General features: G+C 43.2%; 1 protein-coding gene and 1 long non-coding RNA gene across 10 annotated transcripts in view; one reads left to right on the forward strand and one right to left on the reverse strand.

Moving 5' to 3' along the window:
* EPC1 (enhancer of polycomb 1) overlaps window positions 1–21,734 on the reverse strand; it is a 66,193-nt gene extending 44,459 nt beyond the window's left edge. For 6 of the 8 annotated variants that reach the window (XM_075419670.1, XM_075419668.1, XM_075419669.1 and 3 more), the window contains exon 1: window positions 3,866–4,298. In XM_075419670.1, coding sequence (XP_075275785.1) covers window positions 3,866–4,018 — 153 coding nt within the window. In that variant the 5' untranslated portion in view covers window positions 4,019–4,298. Of the gene's footprint in view, window positions 1–3,865; window positions 4,299–20,772; window positions 20,924–21,596 lie in introns of those variants that run through there. The other 2 variants (XM_075419671.1, XM_075419672.1) reach the window with 2 other exon arrangements.
* Window positions 4,939–7,900, forward strand: LOC142361062 (uncharacterized). Of its 2 annotated transcripts, XR_012763596.1 has the most exons (4): window positions 4,939–5,213; window positions 5,301–5,468; window positions 5,816–5,999; window positions 6,569–7,900. It is a non-coding gene; the product is annotated as an uncharacterized LOC142361062 (long non-coding RNA). The 2 variants fall into 2 exon arrangements; XR_012763595.1 differs by having other exon boundaries at window positions 4,939–5,468.
* Window positions 21,735–22,688: the final 954 nt, after the last annotated feature.

Consider the following 22,688-nt stretch of genomic DNA (forward strand, 5'->3'; position numbering starts at 1 on the left):
CCCCAACCCATGATAATTCCCATACCCCCCACAATAATTCCCATACCTATAGGACTTCTCAACTCTGGAAATGTCATCAACATAGCCTTTTTTTCTTATTTAGGTAATTCATTTCTCTGATGTGTACCAGGGCACTTAATTAAAAGTCTGCTCACACACTCATCTTTGTGGAGTCACTGCTTCAGCTAAGAAGTTCACACTTCCTGACATTTTAAATATGCCCTATAAACATTGATATGAGGTGTTTCAAACACATGGTTTTGTTCTTTTTTTTAACTTTTTTTAAAAAACCCAAACAATTATATTCGCAATAATTTTTCACAAGAATAATTTTTTTTTAACAGTATCTACAAAGTCTCACCACCACACCCAAGTTTTTCTTTTCTATCTAACAGAACAGGCCACATAAATTAATACCTTTAAAAAAAAAAAACCTCCTTCATAAACGATAAACAAATCCGATCCATCTACTTCTTTATTCAGGCAGTTATGAATTAAAATGGACTTGTTAGACAAATCTGCCTTACTATATTATCAACAGTGGTCTGCTGTTTGGTTCTCAAAATTACAGCATTAAGGACGTAATTTGCTCAAAAACAGGATTTTGGGATAATACAGGGATATTTAGTGTTGCATATGAAGTGCCACTACATTGTCCAGGCTTTTTTTTTATTTTCTTTTTTAGAGATGCATATGTCTCCTGATGGTTTTTAGTTTCTTAAATTTAGCAACAGACTTTGCAACAGCCACAATGTGTTTACCCTAGAAACATGGGATCTAAACCAACTGTCAGAACACAGTATCAGTCAATAACTTCAAGTACCACTGTCTGTGCACCAAAGAGCTTTTTACTATAGGCTTTTACCTCCAAACAAAACCACTAACCGAAGTTACAACTTACTGAGCAGAAAGGTATACTCTACCCAGTAACAGAATCCACATCACTTTAAGGCCCTTAGTTCCCACTTCTTTTTACAGAGTTACTATAACCCTCTTATCAGTTGCATATTTTAGAGCTCAGATCAACTTCGCAAGGTTGTTTTTCCTTCAGAAGACTCTTCTAGAGCATCACTGCTCAACTGAGGCTTCCAGTGGTAATAATGAAGATTTACTATTTTCCATATTTTATCTTTGTAGGAACAGGATGGGAGAAAGAGAAGACGAAAGGGAAGCAAAAGAGATTCCTTTTTGTGCATCAAAACACTAATTAGTCATTTAAATATCTTGTGACTTAATGCTCAAATATTAAATCTCTTTGATTGCATTTTTCCCTAGGGAAAGTTACTAAGTCAGGAGAAGACTTAACTCCAAATATGTGTTCATTTAATGTTACATTTATGCAAAACTCAAGGCAATGTTAGAATCCTATTTATAAAATAGTTACAAAAGCTTGTTCACACTAGCTGAAGCCGCCCCCTCCCCCCCAGATTCTTATGGACACTTTGCCATCTGTTTGTAAAGAAATGGATAACACAAAATATCTATTACTTTTGTAAGTATTAAGAAAAAATTCTCCTACTCAAGTCTTCAACTGCTACATAACACAAACAACTCCAACCTTCCTAAACCCTGCATGCCACGAAGTCTAGGAAACAGAACATATTAAGGTATTAAACCTGTGAGGTTTGCCATAACTTTCGTCAACTACCATGTTTCTCTGTTGTCAACACCAATATAAAACTGAAGAGAAAGCTTTTTGGGGTGTCAAGAGGGAAGGAAGGAATTTTAGCAAGCCTGCAGAAACAAGAAGGGGGAAGAGTTTAACATCAACTATTTTATGTAAGAAGATCCACAAAGGATTCAGGAAGACACCTGTGTTTACTAACGGCAAACAAACTTCTCTTGTGGGTGTGTATACACATATTTAAAACACAAGCATGAGCAAACTTTAACTGTGGAAAGTGTCTACTTACACTTACAGCTGTAAAGTTTAACCCTCAAAGCCAGATTCAGTAAACAAGAGCATCACATTAACCACAGAAACAAGCCTTATAATTAACGTTTAAAACTTTTCCCTTGCCCATGACTATTTTTCCTTAGCTAGGACATGTATCTCCGGGTTTATGCAGGCTATATAGTTACCCCATGTAATTTTCTAGCCTGAAAACTTGTAACTGCCAGGCAAACAGTAAGAGAAAGATAGCAACCTGACATTTCCACATAAACAAACGCATGCATGCACACTTGCTCACTTTAATTGCAAAATAAACTTGGCAAACAAGCACCAGAGCAAATATAAAATTTAAAATTCTCATACAAGTGGAAATTAAAGGTGTTCTTGTATTCAGAAGCTACAGGTATCAATTCAGAATACATCTACTGCATCAAAACAGGAGCATCTAAGCATAGCTACCTACTGCTTAAATACTGCTTAACTGAATGGATACCACGCTACAGTTTTGAGCGCCTTCACATCACAAAAACAAACGCCACCAAAACAAAACTATAAAAAACTCACCCCCCCCCCTTCACTATATATACACATTTCAGTGGATGTTTAAAGCAACTTACGACTTGCATAGAAATTTGAAATATTGAGTTGTGTTCCAATGGTAGGCATTTACACTCGGAAAGCCTCAGGGAGTAGTTACTTAATAGAGGCAACATGCAAAGAGTACTACTCTCCAGAAGACATTCAGCCTGAAGACATTTCACAAAAATTCGTGGAATCAGTTACCTTAGAGCAATAGTGCCACAAAGAGAAGACCACATTTAAAGGAGATACCTGTACTTTAAGTTTTAGAGAAGTAACTCAAAGTTTGCTACATCTGGAAATACAAACAGAAACTTTACAGCCTGTCACCTTCGAAGGACAACAGAAACCTGACAGCCAGCAAAACTCCAGACTCAAAACTGTCACACTGGTTCTTATCACTAGATTTCAAAACCTATTTACATAGCTGCACTTCTACAGTTCTATTTGCTGCGCTCAATGCACAAACGGGGAAAACTGGTTATACTCAGAAAATAATTAAAGATCTGCAAACGCTGAAAGTAACAAATCACCCGCTTCAGCAGGGGTCCTCAGCAACCACAGCTACTGACTGTCACACCTATCTCGGAACGCGGGGAGCAAACGACTAACTGATCCTGAAGCTCGAGCAGGTTTAAGTTCCATTCTCCGCCGAGACAGCCAAGCTGCGCGGGCCGCGGCAGACTTTCGCCTCCGCACTGGGATGTTCTTCCTCCGAGCAGCGTTTCAGCAGCGGCCGCGGGTCCCCGCGCACCGAGCGGGGCAGTTCCACCCCGCAGACGCTCCCAGGGCCTCCGGGCGCGCCCCGGCCGCCGGGCCCGCGCGCCCCCTCCCCGCCCGCCAGCGGGCCGCACGCCACCGCCACACGCGCGACCCACGAGGGCGGCCCGGGCCGCTGCGCGCTCCCGCGCGGCCCGCCACAACTTCCCGACCGCCACCCGCCGCCGAGCGCCCCCTGCGGCGGCGGCCGGCTCGGCAGCGCCACCCGGTGGGGCAGAGCGCGCACGGCGCCGCCGAGGCCCCGTCTCCCCGCCGCTGCCGCACAAGGCCCGGCCCAAGAACCAAGAGACAAAATGGCGGCCGCCCGCGGTGTCACGTGACCCCCTTTGTGCCTTTCGGGGCCCCGCGAAAGGGCCGCCAGCCACCGCGGGGCGCGGGCCCGGGGGAGAAGGGGCCGCAGGAAAGCGCGGAGGGAAGGTGCGGGCAGGGACCGCCGGGCTCGGCGCCTTCCCTCCCCGGGTGTCCCATTCCCCCCCCCCCCCCCGGCGGGCGGGGAGAGCGGGGAGAAGATGGCGGCCATTTTGTGCTTGCGCAGAGGCGAAGGTGGGGGCCCCGGGTGCGGGGGGGATGGAGGGACCCGGCCGAGGGGGGGGGGGGGGGGGTCTCACGTACCGACTCCTCTTCCTTCTCCATGCCCGTGGGCATCTGCGGCACGGCCCGGTTAATGGAGGCATATTCGGCCAAGTCGGGCAGGTCCTCGCAGCGGAAGACGGGCAGCGGCTTGGACGCGTCCAGCGCCCGGGCCCGGAACGACAGTTTGCTCATGTTAGGCGGCGATGGCGGCTCCGTCTGGGGAGGGGGGGGCGACAGCAAGAGCGCTCCGAGCTGAGAGCCGGACCCCGCCGAGCGCTCTCATGGAGGGACCGGGGCTCCCCCGGCAGGGCGGGGCGCACTCCGACACGGGGCCCGGCGGCGCCGGCTGGCGCGGCTGGGCTGGGCGCTGGCTCCTCTCCTCCGCCGCTCCGGCTCCGCTCAATACGCCACGGCCAACATGGCGGACATTAAACCTCGACTGGCCGCCTCTTTCAGCCAACCCCAGCGCCACAGCCATTCCCACACTGCATCGCGCAGGGGCGCGGGCACAGCGCCGCCCGGGGGAGAGCGCGCGCAGCGCGGGCACGGGAGCGCGGGCTCGGGAGCGCGGGAGAGCCGGCCGCGGCCGGGCAGCGGGCGCGGGGCGCCGCTCCCCGCGGGACCCTGTCTCGCGTGGGGGAAGGGGGAGGGAGGAGGCCGGCGGCCGGGACCGCTCCGCTCGCCGGGCTCTGGGCTGCGCCGCGGTCGGCGCGCTCCGCTCCTCTGGGGGTGAGGAGGTTCGGCTGGCCCCAAATTCCCCCCCGGAGGGGACGCCTCCCTGAGGTAACGGGGCAGCGCCTTTCCCCGACAGCCTCCGAGCTGCGGGACCCCCGGGGAACGGAAGCGGGGGAGAGGGGGAAAGTGCCGGCCCCGACCTTCGCGGTCCCTCGGGGGCCGGCTGGACGCCGGACCGGAGGAGAACCTGCCCCGAGCGCTGAACTTACCCCGGCCCGAACGGGCGGGCGGCGGCGCGGCCGCCCAGTTCCCTTGGAGCGCGGCGCCCGGCGGGCGGTTCCGGCTGCGGGGCCGCCCGCGGAGCGGGAAGCGCCGCTCGCCTCAGGCCCCGGCCCCGCGGGCGGGCGGCAGCGGCCCCTGCGCCGGGCGTCCGGCGGCGCCTCGGGAGCGGGGCGGCAGCGCCGGGGCCCGGGGCAGCACCTACCGCCGGGCTCCGTCCCTGCCTGCAGTGGGGCCGCGTTGGCGCTAAATGAGGGAGAAACGCGGGGAGCTGCGGGAACCGGGCGCCGCCACCACAGCATCTCCCGCTCGTTTCTCCGAGCTTTACAGAAACTCGGTCCGGCGGCGAAGTGCAGACACGTGTGAACTAGTTTAACCCTTGCCTGGGTTGAAGTTATCAGTTACCCCTTCAAGCGAGCTCACTGCAGGCGAGGTTAGAACTAATCTGAGCACGCCTCATTAGGTGAGCTCGCTTACGTCTCGGTGATTGGATTGAATTGATGCTGTATTTTGCTGTCAGCAAGCGACGGGAGATTTCGAGCCTGGCGTGTCTCAGTGGTGTCTCACATGCCGCCCGGGTCCTCGCAGCACAACCGGAGACGTCCGGAAGCCGTTTCTCCCAGCCACCCTCGCTAGAGCTGTCTGGCTAACGGGCACTGCACCTGCTGACGTCATGTTCTTGCCTGAGGTCATAACGTAATTCTAGTTCTATCGCTAAATCATAAATAAATCCACCTTCTGGAAGTTATGTTTATTTTCATTAAAAAGTGTGAGAAAATTGTGTTTTGCTTAAATTCAAGTATCCCTCCACTTTTAAAGCACAATATTGTAGTTTTGTGCTGTTACATGAGAATCAGTAGACAAACTTGTTCTTTATCACATGCTACTCCTGGGAAATAGAGCTTTCAGAAATAGGGTGTAAAGGTAACAAAGCATTAGAAAAGCCTTGTTTTGCTTAGTAATTTTAAAAATCTGGTATCTCTTTAATAGACACAAAGCCTTTTTTTTTTAATGGCATCACCTCTTTAATAACAGCACCACCGTCCTCGACCTTAAACAGCTCCTAGCCACTGGATGAAATATTGCTAGATGCAGTTGTTCCCAGCAGTTCCAAGCCAACTGTTTGCATGTCTGACTTCACCCTAAGTCTCCTCAACTGTTTCACCTGCAAGTCATTCAGCCTCTCTGAGACAGGAAAGTCTCTCTGTGTTGCAAACAGGTAACGCAATGGAAGGCAGCTGCTAGGGAGAATGAGGCTTTTTTTTTTTAAGGGAGGGGGGTTAATTCTGTTTTGTTTTTAAAAAGGACAGTGGCATGAACTAAGGAATATCATTCATCTGTGTTTCGGTAGTTGCATCAGAACCAAATGTTAAAATTGCATATTGCTTTTTTATGCTAAATTTAAAGCTTAAAACACACACTAGCTAGAAACAGTAATCCTAAAGTAATCCTAAAATAAATTGCATGTAAAACATCTACAGAGTTTTCTATAAATACTGAATAATTTAGTTTACCCAACTAGCAGGCAGATAAGGTGATGAGAAAAAAAACAAATAGCAATATGCTATCATAGATTGACTTTGTCCTAAAACACTAAATGAAAATTAAATACCTGGCAGCTAAGCAGAAAAATAAGGCCATTAAATATTACACTCTTCACTTCCACTGATGGAAAAAAAACAATACATAATGAAAAGCAAAGTGTAGAAAACATCCTGAACTACAAAGAAAGAATATTCAAGTTTAAACTTATCCTTAATTGACCTTTGCATTTCTAACCCTCCACAGGCCTGAGAAAAGTGCAGAACAAGCAGAATGGACAATAACATTTGGACACAAACAGGACAGTATGCATTAAGAAAGAATTTTTGCCTGAAACTCTTGGACTCATCGGCTGGCAATGTTTTGCCAATAAAATAGATTGTGTTTAACTATTTTGTAGCAGAAGTTGATTAGTCCTCAAAATTACCTAAATTATTTTGCCAGTAAAATGAAAAGTGTGATATTTGAAGACAATACAACATCAGCCCTGATTTTTGTTCTGTAAAGGTGATACCAGGAAAATAGAGCATAAACAGACTGTTTCTGTTTTACCCTCCTTTCAGTTACGATATGCAGATATATTTTAAGTGTTGCCTTTTTGTAGCATTTACAACAATGTTCATGTTACATTTGTAGACATCTGTGCTTCACTACGACAGTAATCTAAAATGGGTGTTTTGCACAATGACCAGAATACTCTTTGAGAGCTCTCAGTAAGAGATCAGTAATTGTAAACTCAGTTGTTGTACCAAAGTGGTATGTGTCCATTTTAAAAACCTGAAATTTAATGAACTATAAGGTAACTGAAATATCATGAACACAGCATTTTAAACTGCAGTTCTTATTTTGTACAAACCGCTGAAACTAGATCTTTAACATTTGAGGCATTTCTTTAAGGCTCTGCCTTTTTATGATCTCAAGATACTTAATTAAAAGAACGAGCTTTACTAAAACGAAAGAACTTCGTGCATCAGCAATGTAAGTTGTAAATACAAACGTTGCAATATACATTCAAAAGTACTAAATTCACACTGAGCATTAAGGGCTAAGATCCAACAGCTTGATCCATACAGCTACAGAAAGCAGGCTCTTGTAATATCATTTAACTCAAGTTTGTAAAGCCCAAAAACTTGACTTGCTATTTTGGTTTGCAAGTTCTAGATACTATTTGACAGGTTTTTTCAAATTTACTATTTGACAAGTTTTTACAAATTTTACTATTTATTTGCTTTTGTATCTTGAAACCTCTTTGAGTCAAAGAAAGACTTGCAGCAGTTTGTTTAAGCATGGGTTGTAGTTCTTCTGAACCTGGGTTTTGTATTGTCTCCCATTCTAACAGCAGTCAGTCACAAAATGGCTATGCATAAAGGGCATGTAGGTTAAACTGTGTGTCGGTTTTGGTGCTTTCTGGAACCAAGCAATCCTGTATTTTAAGGACATAAAAATCTAGGAGACGGTTGTTCAACTTCTAAAAACCCCCTTTTTAATATTCTTGTTCTCCTTTTTTTTATATTAGTTTATCTCCAATTAAGTACATTATATAAAGGTAAGTATAAAGGAGCGAAACGTTGAAATAAAGAACAATATAAAGGCTGAAATTGCGTATGTGAGTTTTCTGTTCTAAGCAGAGCCTGTTTATTTGAAAAAATAAATATCCACAGCAATACATAATATTAACAGCAAACATTTGACGTCATTCCACTCTCCAGCCTCACTGGAAGAGGGGTTTTTGCTTCTTTTTGTTTTTTTAAACTTCCTTCCTTCCTCTCTCTCCAAAAATAATGATACACTGAAATCCAGAGCCTAACAGGTTAGAAATCAAGTACATTTGACTCCTTACACACATTCCTTTCTCTGGCCATGCTTTTCTTGTATCTGCTTAAAACTGTAGCAGACAGCAATTAACATGTTAAAGGTAAAACAAGCTTCTCATTTGCCAACCATTTAAAAATAGTTCTCACATACAGAAGACAATACCATATTTTCATAAACTGAGGAATATGATGAGTGCACTAGACTATATGCTAACTTGCGTATCCATAAATGTTTACAATTTTTCATTTTTCTCACTCTGGGACTACTTTATAGCAATTTTGTTGACCTTTTTTTTGCCATTTATCTGCATAAATGCTGACTACTCTGAACTGATCAAAAGTACCACTGGTCTTTTTTTTCCCCACACTTTCAGCAACCAAATATTAAGAAAAGACAAATTGTGGAGTGACTATACTTGGGTTTCTTTCCAGAAAGACTGACTCTTAGGGGTATTTGGAAAGATATAGATGGCTCTTTTGTTCTGTAGTAAGCTGTTACGGATTCTGTATGTATATTCCTGTTTTACATTTGCTAGTAATGCTTCCGTTCAAATTTTCTTCTTGGGTATGTTTTTTTTAATTTATATTTTATAACATTACAGATAGCTATATTATTTTAAATAATCTCAGTGAGCTACCTGGAGTTTGGATTAACATGAGATAAATGTAGGCAAATATGACACTAGATGTTCTTCATTATTTTCTGAAATGTCACATTACAGTAGTAAGTAGATGCATATAGAAATTATCTTAACAGCGTGAAGATTTCAACCATAAATGAACTGATGTAATTCACAGCAAAGTTCACGTTATTTGCTGGTATCAACTGTCTGTTTTGAAAGAGATAATGGAACTGTCAAACATATTTAAAGAGTTCGGACACCAGAGTATGAAACTGCAGTAGAATGCCTTTGTGATAACTTCTGCCATTTTTTTTGCAAGATAATTTAATGTTTCATAGCTTTGGCATCTCAAAGAAAGGTATGATACATTCACTTTGTTAGTTTAGTGTTCATGGTTGAGATGCAATAGGTATAAAACTTCTTTGAAGTTCTTTCTGAACCGTAATTTGAAGTAGTGACCAAGTAAATATTTTCCTCAATTCTTGTCTCAATGAGGGGAAAGTAATTTACCTTATATATATAAGAAATTGTTTCTGACCTGAACAGGTAGGCACATGCCCTGCATGGCCAAATCTTTCAGTTGCCTTTTATTTTCTGTAAGCGCTTCCAATTTACACTGCAGAATACCAAACAGAGATGAGAAGGGATAATACTGCAATTGATCTCCCATTTCTGTTACCATTCAACAGTTAATGAGTAAATGTAATTCTTTAGATTCCAAAGCTGCCTAAAAATTTTAAATTTGGAGATATAACAGCCTGGTAAAACAAGAAGCTCGGAAGTGTTAAACACGAGCATGTGATTTCTCCACTATAAACCCAACGACTGCTAGTCTCATGCGCAGTATATTTCTAGAAATGACCAGTGAAGCAGCATTGCAAAACTAGTCCTGTCCTTAACGTTCCAAACAGAAATACAGGAGTTGGCTTTCTTGTGACAGGATGGGAAGTTTTAACACTTTGTTGCAAGTGCCCATACTTAAAACTGGATAAGGAATTACCATGTGATCAATGGGTTTCACTTTTTAAAACTACATGCAGGAAATCACAAGACAACATTATTTTGCACTAGGTAACGGTAACAAAAATCACACAGGCTGAAATGAACGATAGTTCTGTCATTTCTCAGGCTCTCCGCTGAGACTATCACTTTGTAACCTGTTGCCTTTGTTAAGGATATGGGCTTAAGATACTGCGGTTCCGCTTTCTACTCTGCCATTCATTCTTTTTTTCTCCAAAGTCACACTGCCCCTTCATTTGTATCAGCACAGTTGCTTATGAAGCTACACTGAGTACCAAGTTGGAACCTGATCAGATACTTCAACAACTCAGAAAAAAAAAAAACCCCAAACACCTACATAAATCAAAAGTAAAGCCACTTGAAAAGATCCATGTTAGAAGTTACGTTCCCACTGCCCTCTGCCTTCACATGATCCAGTTTGTGAAGGCTACAGAATATGGTAGTCTGGAATGATAAAACCTGTGCAAAGAGGATTTGAAATTATAAAATTGTATGCAATTTAATACGAACTCAAAACAGTAATACACTGTCGTATGCTATATTTGAAAACCTTTGCCAACTAGTGTCTGAACTAGTCTATAGAGGAAGGATTTCTCATTTTCTTTCAGACTGATTATGTATCACTGTGTATGGGTGGGGTTTTTTAAGTGCATATATAACAGGCAACATTCTTCCATATGAGTGAAAGGGGTTAGATGCCAATTTAGTGGTGTCATCTTGCTTGGGGAATGTGTTGTCAGCCACGTGTATTCAAAAGTAGAGTCCAGCATCCTCTGGGAAACTGTCTGAACGCAAAAGATGTTATGCCACTGAGCTATATCCAAGGGAGGAGGACAAGCCACTAGACCACAATTCTCTTCCTGAGAAGAAACAAAGCTGACAGAAGAGCAGCAAAAGCTATTACACAGCTTTGACTTGTGCAACTATAGATAAGCTCTTAGAGACGGTGGAGGCAGTTGCCTCCACTGGAGGAGCAGAAAGACTGTGAGAGAAAATTTTAGGATTATTATTTAGGATTTAGGATTATTATTCTACAGATTCAACATTTGTCCCAACATCACCTATACAAACAGAGCCCATTTTACCATTCTCTTGCCTAAAATCTATCTGAAAGTACAAAGGGTTTGAGGAGTTTTTTTTTAGTACTGTCAGATAGGAATTAGCTTTTTCAGGAGACTTAAGTTTTTATGTGAATAGGGGAAACACATAATAGAGGAAGTAGTTATTCTGTTACATATAGCAGTGGTAAAAAGGCAAAAATTATGCTGAGACTCTTCTGTATTGAAAGATATCTTTCCCTGTTTAAGTTTTACTGGATTCAGAATAGTTATCCTAAGAACTGTAAGGGTTAAAAGATAAGTGATTTATGAGTTTCTCCTTTACTATTCCATTCCATAATATGTATTCCCTCCAAAATATTATGCTAGACACACCTTGAATTCTTGCTTTAGTCATCTTCTCCAGCAACTCATTCCACAAAGTAATCTTTTAGGATGAAGTAGTAAGACAGACAAAGTTTTAAAATGTAACACTTCTGCAAAGTCAAAAATAAAAAACAAAAGAAAAAGGGGGACAAAGAACCCCCAAAATATCTGACTTTTTGCCTCAGGTTTTTTTTGAAACCTGTATCCAAAATATTTGGTATTCTGAAATATAAAACAATAGTAACTTTAAAATTACAGTTTATTCTTCTTTCATGCTAATTACTCTAAAACATTAAGGTAAATAAAATCTGAGCTGGGTAGACAGGCTAGCCACCTCTTACTTAGGCATGGGCTTCTGCAAACATTTGTTTATAACACATGACTAATTTCTGAGTCAAGTGGAGTTAATCATATGATTATGTATTTCCAGTAGAAAAGACAGCAGAAGGGCAAAAATCTTATCCTTGTCTTGCTAGAAATGCAAAGGATTTGGCTTCCAAAAAAGAACCAAAAACAAACCAACCCCCACCACCCACCCAAAACAAAACCCAAACCAAAAACACTAAACCAAATAAAAAAGTCCCACCTTCTCTTGCCAACAGAGCAGCTAATTCATTAATCAAAGAGCGAAGTATAATTACTTCGACATTCTCCACAGGATAAGGTAAAAGGCTAAAAATGTAAAACAGCAGTAGAGAAATTATGGTTGTACATAGGTGTGACGGCAGGCACAGTGATGCACGCTGTCCTGAATCCTTCAGCTGACCATTAGGTTAAAAAAAAAAACAAACCCAAACCCCACCACAAACACACGCACCACAAACCTCAGGCTGCCACAGCGTTCCCCCACTGACCCAGGATAAAGGAGTGTACTGCAGACAAGCTACGTTCCTTTGCATAACTTCAGAAAGTTTACTGTTACGCTGTAAACTGCGTGGCTCTATGTATGCACAAACATAGAGCAAGTTCAATCTAGGTAAACTCCTATGCTCTAACATTTTAAATTTTGTTTTTAAAATAAATTGTTTAATACGTTACACTCCTAAGATAGGATTTCTATCTCAGAAGTTGATCTATGAAAACTCTTTCAAGTGCTTCAGAGCTTCTGGATAGTATGATCAAGTATTTGCAGAACTTCAGAGTTACATTGCTGATGTTAGATAATGCGGAGTTATAATCCGATATTTACTCTATGATGTGAAATGCTTTAAATTACAGTTCCTGAATCAGAATGAAAGTAGTATATCTGCTTGCCTCAGACAATTCAGGAAAGCACCAATATATACCCAGACAGGAGTTAGCTAGCCTTCAGAAGTCTTTTGGTGCAGGAAAGTATACTTGCATCTTGGAATGAAGAGGCATTTCCTAATGCGTACATTTAGGTTGGCATCAAGGTGGGGGTGGTCAAATTTTGTTTTTCCTTTTTTTTTTTTTAATGTTAGTGGGTTCTACCTACGTACCTACGGTATGACTAAAACCTCATAAATCTGAGGTCAAATCGATAGGATTGTCTTATTAAGTACCTAATACCGGCTATACCATCTTTACTTAAGATAAATACATTTCTCCAAAGAAAGCAAAAAACCACAAATAACTCAGCTTTTGGATTTCAAAAGTCTGATGTTATTAGTATGCAAGAACATAAAATTTTTTCAATGTTCCTTTACACTACACACTATAGTTTGATTTATACATCTAAGTTAAGCATGAGAGAATGTTATAAAGATATTGTTTATTTATAATCATTTACATACACACTTCAGAAAGCTCAAATTACTAACACTGTATTAGTGAAAAAAGCTAATGAATGAAGTTTGAATGTATATATCCAGCAGAGGAGGCTAGATCTGAATACAAAACTGATCTGATGAGGCTGTTTTGATGTATATAGATTTTTAAATGCTAGCATCAGCTGCCAAAAATGGTAAACTCTGATAGGGTTAACCTGAAGAAAATACATTATCAGAGGTTTTTCAACATTTAGAGAAAGCAAAAAAAACTTCTGGGAGCTGGGCAGATGTTGAGAGGGAAAGTGGTTTGGTTTAGATGGAAATACGAAGTTGCCCTGAGAAGAAAGATGGAGAAATCATACTAGACTATTTTCTGTATGTCACTAATGTAGGTGGGCTTAGAAAAACCAAGCTGATGTGATATCATTGGCATTTGCTTCTCCCCTCCACAGTGAAATCGCCAAGTCTGCTGTAAGGGCAACCTGAGAAACACAACTAAATGGAAAGTAGTTTTCTCAAATCGTTTAGTGTTCAAGCAGTTAAGGCTTTCACATCCTCAACCCTCCCCCATATGACACTCCAGTCTCATTCTCTTATTAAATAATGTGTTAGTTTTACAGTTGTTTGCCACTCTGTTGATCTGTTCAAGAGATGAAGACAGACCACTGTCATTCACATAGGGGCCCAGGCACAAGCCACGTACTGATCACAAGTGCCAAGTCTGCTATCTTCATCTGATCCGTAAGCAACTCAATAAGCATGTTAGCACAAAAGGACATGACCTTCTTAGAGAAAAAAAACCATAATCAGGGGAGAACACAGAAGATAGGAAGGACAACACTTTCTCACCTTAAAGTCCCACAGGTTCCTGCAATGCCCACTTTTTAGCTTGGAAATTGATTCAGAGATGACTCCATCAGTAAGTTTGCAGATGAAACCAAGTTGGAGGGGAGTGTCAATCTGCCCAAGGGTAGGAAGGCTCTGCAGAGGGATCTGAACAGGCTGGATCAATGGGCTGAGGCCAACTGTATGAAGTTCAACGAGGCCGAGTTCCAGGTCCTGCATTTTGGTCATAACAACCCCATGCAGCACTACAGGCTTGGGGAGGAGTGGCTGGAAAGCTGCCTGGCAGAAAAGGACCTCAGGGTGTTGGTTGGCAGCCAGCTGAACATGAGCCAGCAGTGTGCCCAGGTGGCCAAGATGGCCAGTGGCATCCTGGCTTGTCTCAGGAATAGTGTGGCCAGCAGGAGCAGGGAGGTGATCATGCCCCTGTACTCAGCACTGGGGAGAACACACATGGAGTACTGTGTCCAGTTTTGGGCCCCCAACTACAAGACATTGAGGTGCTGGAGCATGTCCAGAGAAGAGCAATGAGGCTGGTGAGGGGTCTAGAGAACAAGTCTTACAAGGAGCGGCTGAGGGAGTTGGGGCTGTTCAGCCTGGAGAAGAGGAGGCTGAAGGGGGACCTTATTGCTCTCTACAACCACCTGAAAGGAAGTTGTAATAAGGTGGGTCTTGGTCTCTTCTCCCAGGTAACTAGTGATAGGCCAAGAGGAATGGCCTCAAGTTGCATCAGGGGAGGTTTATATTAGATATTGGGAAAAATTTCTTTATTGAAAGAGTTTTGAAGCATTGGAACACGCTGCCCAGGGAAGTGGTTGACTCCCCATCCCTGGAGGTGTTTAAAAAACTTGTAGATATGGCAGTTCAGGATACAGTTTAGTAGGCATGATGGTGTTGGGTTGACAGTTGGACTTGATGATCTTAGAGGTCTTTTCCAACCTTTATGATTCTATGATTCTATGAAAAGAAATCAGAATACTTTCTTACAGGATCTTCATTCATTATGTCATTATAAATGGATAAGGGCCAAACAGAATGTGTACATGTGGAGTCATGTGACATAAGCTTTTTCCCCTCTGTTACCCAGCATGGCTTCTCCTTGAAAGATGCTGATTGTGGCACTTCTCTTGAATTCTGAATAAACAATCACATGGTCTAAAGGCACCAAGATATTCTGACTTGTATGGATACCTATAAGACCAGCAAAATTAACACGACTGCTATGCATTACATTTGAAATTAAATTTTAAATTTTCTTAAGAAAAAACTCTGAGCCAATACATCCAGATAACATGCCCTGTCAATGCCTAGCGTTACAGATGGAAAGCTGTCAGGTAGAAGGACTCTGACGAAATTATCCTTTTAGTCATCAGGTTATGGCAGCACCAGGATTCCTAGTAAACAGATACAGGGCCTAAGCGATGCCTTAGTCACCTGGTTTTTCAGCCTGTTTGAACAAACATGGAAAACTCTCTCTTATTTGTATTAATGAATATTCAACATGCACACACCTGTGAGGCCAGGGAGGTCATGCTTGCATTTAGCAAGTTTCTTCAAGCTCTGAAGGGGAGAGAGGATTAAGAGCTAACTTTTCATTACCTAAATTATGCACCAGTCAGTATAAGCAAACACTGGGTCGTGGGATTTATCTGATTAAGTGAGGACATTCACATCTGAGCTAGTTGTACTAGGCAGATGGAGATCTGATTAGGATACTCAGTGAAGTTTAAAATACGGTTCATGTGGCAGCAGAAATCCAAAATTTTGGGGGGTTTTGTTCGGGTCTTCTTGTTTGTTTTTTTTAAAGATGTGATTTTCGTGACCTGTTTCTTGTCTATTACTAGGATTACAGATCTGACAATACCCATCTAATTTCAGCTGAAGCAAGTTCTATAGTAAGGGTTTACTATACAGTGATTCCAAATTACTCAGAAGCATAACTTACTGTTAATCTATTGAAGCATGAGTTAACACAACCTTACAGGCTTGTTACCTAGATATCTAACCATACGCTTGTAAGCACAGGTCCCAGAGCAAAAACAAAATGGAACCTGACAAAAAGAGGACTGCTCTCAGAGGAACAAGTCCTTGGCTCTGCTCACTGATCCTGGGGCTTCCTACATTTTACATTATTGAGTAAAATCCCCAAAGCAGCCCTGGGAGCAGGGATGAGATCCAGCCCACCTCTTTCCCTCTTCCTCTGGGAATCCCAGTGCTCAACACATTGTGAAATCAAACTCCTTTTCCTTTTCCCTAGCAAAAGTGTTCCAGATGGTCTTCAGCAACAGAAGATGGAGAGTAAGACCTGCCATTTGAAACCATTTGCTCCAGGTTTGAATTCCGACGGACTGCAGAAGGCCTAGCATTTAGAGCTCTCGTTATTTTTACTGGTGCTCAAACCAATAGACCTTGGCATCCGTAACTATTGTTTTCTATTCTGTGGCACTGTATGCCTCTGAGCAACTCTCCATTTACCATCTGGGACCTCCATAACAGCATCTCAACTCCCTACACAACTAGTGAAGACTGGTACTCGCGTGTTATTTGGCAGTTCCCATCTCCCTGTCTTTTGTTTACACAGAGAGATAAGCAGAACAAATATTTTTTAGCAAATGTACTTACTTTTTAAACACTATAATACCTACTTTAAGGGTCAAATTCTGACCACTAATTTTAGGCTCTAGCTATTATCAGTAGGGAATTTATGAACAAAACTTCCTATTAAAGCATCTTTATTGCTCAAAACAGCAAGCCAGAGAAATTTTGTTTCAACACACTAACATTCACACACACACATCCCCTGTATATTTACTAAAGCATTTAAAATCTAGTATTGTCTCAAGGATTTGGACTTCTTCACTACAACATGAATTAACTTCTTCAGCTATTCAATAAAAGAGGAAAAATACGAAGAATGCTAAAAGGTGGAAGGATGCACTAGCCATAGCAGTTTCCTTTGATGTATAGGAGGTAGAGCAGATTATTTCCCAACACTTAACAGCCACATGAATGCCAGCCTGGAAGAGGTGTGGAGGGACCTAAATTTCTAGAAGGTGAGAGTCTGAAGCAAGCAAGAAATACATCATCCTTTGTTCACAGCTGGGAAATGGGTGACCCTTGAAGCAAGTTTTTAAAAAATTATTCATTGCTAACAACTTGCTGCTGACATGCAAGATGTGGAGTACTACAGATAGTGAAGTCATGAAGTAAGAAAGGTGAGAAACAGGACTCTGTCACAAAGTTTAGAACATAAAGACACCTTTTTCTTCCCTCCTGAAACCATGTTGACTGTTGAATCAAGGAAACAAGGAACAGTTTAGAACCCTCAACAGGGAACAGCCAAAAGTCCCAGCTGCCAAGGTGTGTTACCACCCATAGGAAAATAGAGAACACAGTGATATATGAGTGAATGAAGCAGGAGTTACGGCTTTTATTTGAACCAAGTCCCAAACAATGTTCTTTCATACCACTAGCACACATCTGGGGAACTGTCTTCACATTATTACTGGCTAACTTTGGAAGCTGGCTAAATCTGTCTGGGATCTACACATCCACACTTCTATGACAATTGTAGACCGACAGCCATCTTTACCCCGTGCCTTTTACTTGAGTATAGAACACAAGTAACATTAGTAGGAGGACTGTCATGAAGGCTCACAGAACATTTTGGTCAGTCAGGATGAGTTAAGATCTTGGAAAAGACTATTTGGTTTATGCTAGGAAGCTATACTTCAGAGAGTTTTAAGCCAGAAGAGCCAAATATCTTTGAAAGGTGTATGGAGTGTATGAAGAATTGCTAAGTATAAGAGAAACTGTATTAGGAGAAAAATATACTAGTTTTGCCATCTTAGAAAAGGAGTGATATACGTAGGGGACAAAATTAAGAAACCCACAAATAAAAACAAACAAACAACCTCTCTTATGTTTTAGGTCCTGGTATTCCACAGGCAGGCACTTCAGAAGGAGTGCGTTATGGAAAACACACAATCAAGACAGAGCCACCCCTCAGTAATGACTTCCAGGCATTTCTGCAGAAGATGCAGGAGACAAATTAGTTGCTATTTAGCTTTGAGAGGATGCTAAATCTTAAACAATTCTTATTCTTTATTGAGAACACATCTGCTGGGAACTATTTCTTGTTCAACAATGGCTCAGTAAGGAAGCAGGAGAAAAGTGAGGAAACCGATGAACTGCAGAACATCAGCACTTCCCTCCTCCCACCTTATGACTTCTTGGCAGGACTGTGAACAAACACTTTCATCAGATGCAGCAGTTGCAAAACCATAACCAATGTTAAAGAGTAGCCCCAGCTACTGGGAGAAAGAAAAGCAAGTGTGAAGGAAGTTTCTATTCTGCGTTCATGTTCTTACTGACTTTACTGATCTAGAAGCTGCCTCTGCGCAGTGAGATCACGAGTAATCAATTCATTCATGGCCTGCATGCACAGGCTGCAGTCACAAGAAATCACCACTTTTGTAGTCCAGCATGACAAGAAGAGCAGGAGCATGACATTACCTTCAGTAGTTTATCATTCGCTTAGTACTGTTGTCCATGAATGAGCAAACGATGTAAAGAAGAAAATGAAAGTTGTATCAGAATTACTTAGATGTAAATAACACAGTGATTCTCTAAGATCTATAATTATTTTAATAGATTCAACAACAATTGGCTCTACTTTCATTGGCATAACCCAAAATGCCAACCTTGTGATCTAGTGAGCAGGTCTCAGAGATGGAAGATGTCCAAAATCCACACTTTCTAAGAGCGTCATATCTTGATGATTGTCCTCAAGACCTAAGAGTTGTAGCAGGACACTGAAGATGTAATGGTCATATTGCACTGTCACAGGCAAACAGGACTCTATGCTCCAGCCAAGACTTCATAAAAGCAGACCCTGTCTGACAGAGCAGAGACGATGAAAGCTGCTCTCTTAGATATAGATGACTTACTGGAAGAAGGTTACAAGATGTATACACCTAAGATAGTGTACTTTAGTACACCTAAGATAGTGTACTTTACCTGCCTTTAAAAAAAAAACAAAGACCATTACAGAGACCTACTTGAAGTTGTATATTAGTTTCCATAAAACGTAATAAGCAAACTTGCTTCAAAAACAAAATGTAAATGCATTATTTTAAGATTAAAATGCTCCTGAGAACAGGCCAGTATTTGTCAAATTTATTCTTTGAAAATAATGAAGACATTGAAATGTAAAACAGATGCAGAGGTCTCTAAAATTGTCAACTTCACTCCAGAATAATAGGCATACTGCTTCATTAAAAATGTGTTAAATTTAATGCTAAATTTATTCCTGAACCTGTTGAGTTTTCTAATATATGTTCTGATCACAGGCTTGACTATGTCTTCCCACCCATCTTCTTAGCACATTAATCACTTCTGTTTTCTTAAACACCTAATATGGATGTTAGCAGAAAGCCTTCTAAAACATTTGCACTTAGAACCAAGGTGATCTGTAGGTTGTAACAAAAGAAACCCAACACATCTTAATATACATCTATTTATAAATAAATGTCAAATGCATGCTCCAGTTAGCAACAGGAAAGAAAAAACCCACCCACCTCAGGTGAATCCTGTTACAATCTGAAGGACTACCTTAGGTTTTCCCTTCTTTACAATCCCACCTTCATACACCATCCAAACTCCAACAGACCTCAACAAGAAATCTGCATATGCAAGCACACAAGCAAGAGGGACCTCATGATTTAGTAACCAGCAGTGAATATAACCTTTAACTTCACAACAAGCAAACAATGGACTAGTTGCACAATAAATGTGTACCGAAGCCTTCCATATTGTATGTAAAATTCATTTTAAAACCTTTCATCTGCAGCCACTGTAAAATCATTTTGGGGGTGGGGCCGAAAATCTCATTACTGAAGAAAACTGGTCTTTAGGTACAGGATTGGGGGAAGAAGAAAAAAAAAATCTGCTTCATTACACAAACCAGCGAAAGGGTGAGGTCATGCCTGTTCCGGGCCATAGTTCATGCAACATCACAATTTTTCAGAGACACAGTATAATCGTCTTTCTCACTAATCTGCGGTGACTTTTGATACAGAGAAAAGGAAAATATACAATAGCTGAAGCCGCGCCCCACCTGCCCCCCCCCTTGGAGCCAGGGACACAGATCGTGCCGGAGCACCCACAGCGCCACCAACACCGACCAACGCACAACAAAAAAGATCTCCCACCGTGTGAAAAAAAAAAAAAAATGCGCCTAGAATAATGCCAAAAATTACAAAATGTCTCCCAAATGTACCTTCTCGGATGAAAAAGAACAAACAAACAAACCACTTCCCCCCCCCCCCAAAAAAAATCTAGATGAAGTGTGGTGAAATAAGAACATTTACATAACTAATGCTTTAAGCTAATTGCCACAAGAGCTCTATTTTGCAAATAAAAAGGTCACTGTTTAGTAAGAGACATAACTTAATATAAACCCTGTGGTGTCAATCTCCACCTTCGCCATACCAAGGGCAGTTTTCCTCCGTACTTTAGACCAAAGTAATCCATCAGGAGCCATCACAAACGACATTGTAAACTCTTTTAGCCACAGCCACACCACACAGCAGCCACGCAATATGCTGCTTTATATATTGGAGCTGCATTATATTTGTAAAGACAGTCACACATTTGGTCCTGGATCCCTTTATCACCCGGTAAAAGAAAACCCCCAAACAAAAAGCCGGAACCGAAAACCAAGTCCATCTCGAAAATATCCGAGTTCTTATACTCTTAAATTGAACTTAAATTGCAGTTAAGCTTCGCGTGTATAAAATTTTAAAGAGGAAACAAAACTGACTTCAGCAATTGCCGATCTTAAGGAGACATCGCTGGGTGGGATACACGAGATGAAAGCCAAGAAAAATACAAGGCTACGTTTTGTTCATCAGCACAACGACAGCCCTCCTCAGCACTAATACACGCCAAAAAACGGCAGCAGCGAAGATTTTTCGATTAAAATCACAAACTTACCTCCAGAGAAGGCAGCCCTTGCCAATCGGCTGTAACAATATGGACCGCACGCCCGCTCTCCCACGACCAGCCGCCTCCATGCTGCAAAGGGCTCCCCGAACATCCTTCAAATATTTCGCGAATGCAAGAAGTCAGACTTTTTTTTTTCTTTCCTCTCTCGCTCTCCCTCTCTCTCCCTTTCCTGATCCCCGCCCCCCCCCCCCCTCTCCTCACCCCCGCCAGGATCGCCGGGTGAGGAAGGCGGCGGCTTCCCCGCGGCTCTGCGGGCGATGCCGCGGGCGGGGGGGGGGGGAGGGAGGGACAAGGACCCCGCCGCCACCGACACCGGGGTCACAACTTTGCAAGGGCCGGCGGCGGCCCCACGGGCTCCGGCCCCGCCGCCCCCCCGCTCCCCCCCCCCCCCTCCCGCCGCCGCCTGGAAAAATGCAGTGTGCCATTTTACACACACAGGACCAAAGTCTGGCGCTGGTTTTCGGTGACACTGCAAAACCGCGGCTCCTCCGCGCAGCCCCCGCCTCATCCCTCCCTTCACCGCGAGCAGCCGCCTCCTGAGAATTGATGAAGAAAGGCAGCCGGAGAAAATAATTCCGAGACTTGGCCGATCCCCCCCTACCCCGCCCCCCCCCGCTGCTAGCCCCGCAGCAAGTTTGTGGCGGTGAGCGCATCCCCCCGCCACTCCCCGCGGCACCGGGCCGCCCGCGCCCCGCAGCCTCCCCGCATCCGAAACAGCCAGTCACGCCTGAAACAAAATCCCTGATTCCTGGAAAGTGGGGAGGCTTGGATCCCAGCGAATACTCGGTTTACCTACAAATATAAATACCTACCTTCGAAAGAGCTAAATGAACGCTAAATTCGACAGATACATCCGTTACGGCAGGAATAGTTTTTCCATAAATACTGTTTTAAAAACCCCTCCTTATACTGACTGACAGAATTCTACCATGCTGCCCACAAACAAAATGGCTGAGGCACCGAGTTTTTTGGTTCCTCCCACCGTGCCTCCCCCCCGGCCTCCAGGAAGTGGTAGAAATCCAAAATAAAATCCGCCCGAGTAGCCCAACGCGTCGCCTCCGCTGGGCGCGGGTCGCGGGGCAGGCTCGCCCACCCCGTGCTTTCTCGAAGATTTTTATTGTTTTTAAAAGGGCATCAGTCACCGGGAATTTACATCACTGTGTAACCTGAACTTCCTGCTTTACATATTTATAAGGGCTTTCACCTATCTTGGCAGGCTTTCGATGAAGTGGGTTGGGAAAGCCGATGCTGTAGCTCCAGCTGGCGAGCGGAGCCCGGCGGTCCCCGGCGCGGCCGGGCTGTCCGCGGGCGGCGAACGCTGACACCTCCGCTGCTCGGCGTGACGCCGAAATTACCCCACCCCCGACGCATCGCAGTCTCGTCAGGGAGCGTGTAGGCGCAGAGAGGACGCTGGGGTGAGGATTCTCAGCGGTAACTGAAATTTAGGCTCCTTGCACGTAAATACAAGGTTTGTAGTATTTAAATTTTTGCGTTTGTGGCTCTTAGTAGTCTGCCTGACTCATAGTTTCTCTGGAAAGAATCCTGGGTTTTTTCTTATTATGACCTTGTTTGGTATTGTGGCCCTTCAACTTTTTTTTTTTCACGTTCATCTTAAAAAGAAAATAAATAGGAAAATATGGCATATTTAAATTAGAGAGGATCATGAAACTGTCACAACATGGCCTTCTGTCTGAGCCACCAACCTGGCCAGGCAGGAGCACAGCTCCTCTTGCGTGCTGCCTGACGGGCTCTGCAGGGCCTGGTTCCTTTCCCATGAGGGCCCTTTTCCTGCCTTTAGCAGGGGTTACAATGGAGACGGGCTGGCAGACCTGCAGAGCCTGATCCAGCGCTATATTAAAAGGCTTGAATTAATATTCCCATCCACTGCTACTCTAAACCTTTTT

This window comes from Opisthocomus hoazin, chromosome 4 (genome assembly GCF_030867145.1).
Source record: "Opisthocomus hoazin isolate bOpiHoa1 chromosome 4, bOpiHoa1.hap1, whole genome shotgun sequence".
NCBI lineage: Eukaryota > Metazoa > Chordata > Aves > Opisthocomiformes > Opisthocomidae > Opisthocomus > Opisthocomus hoazin.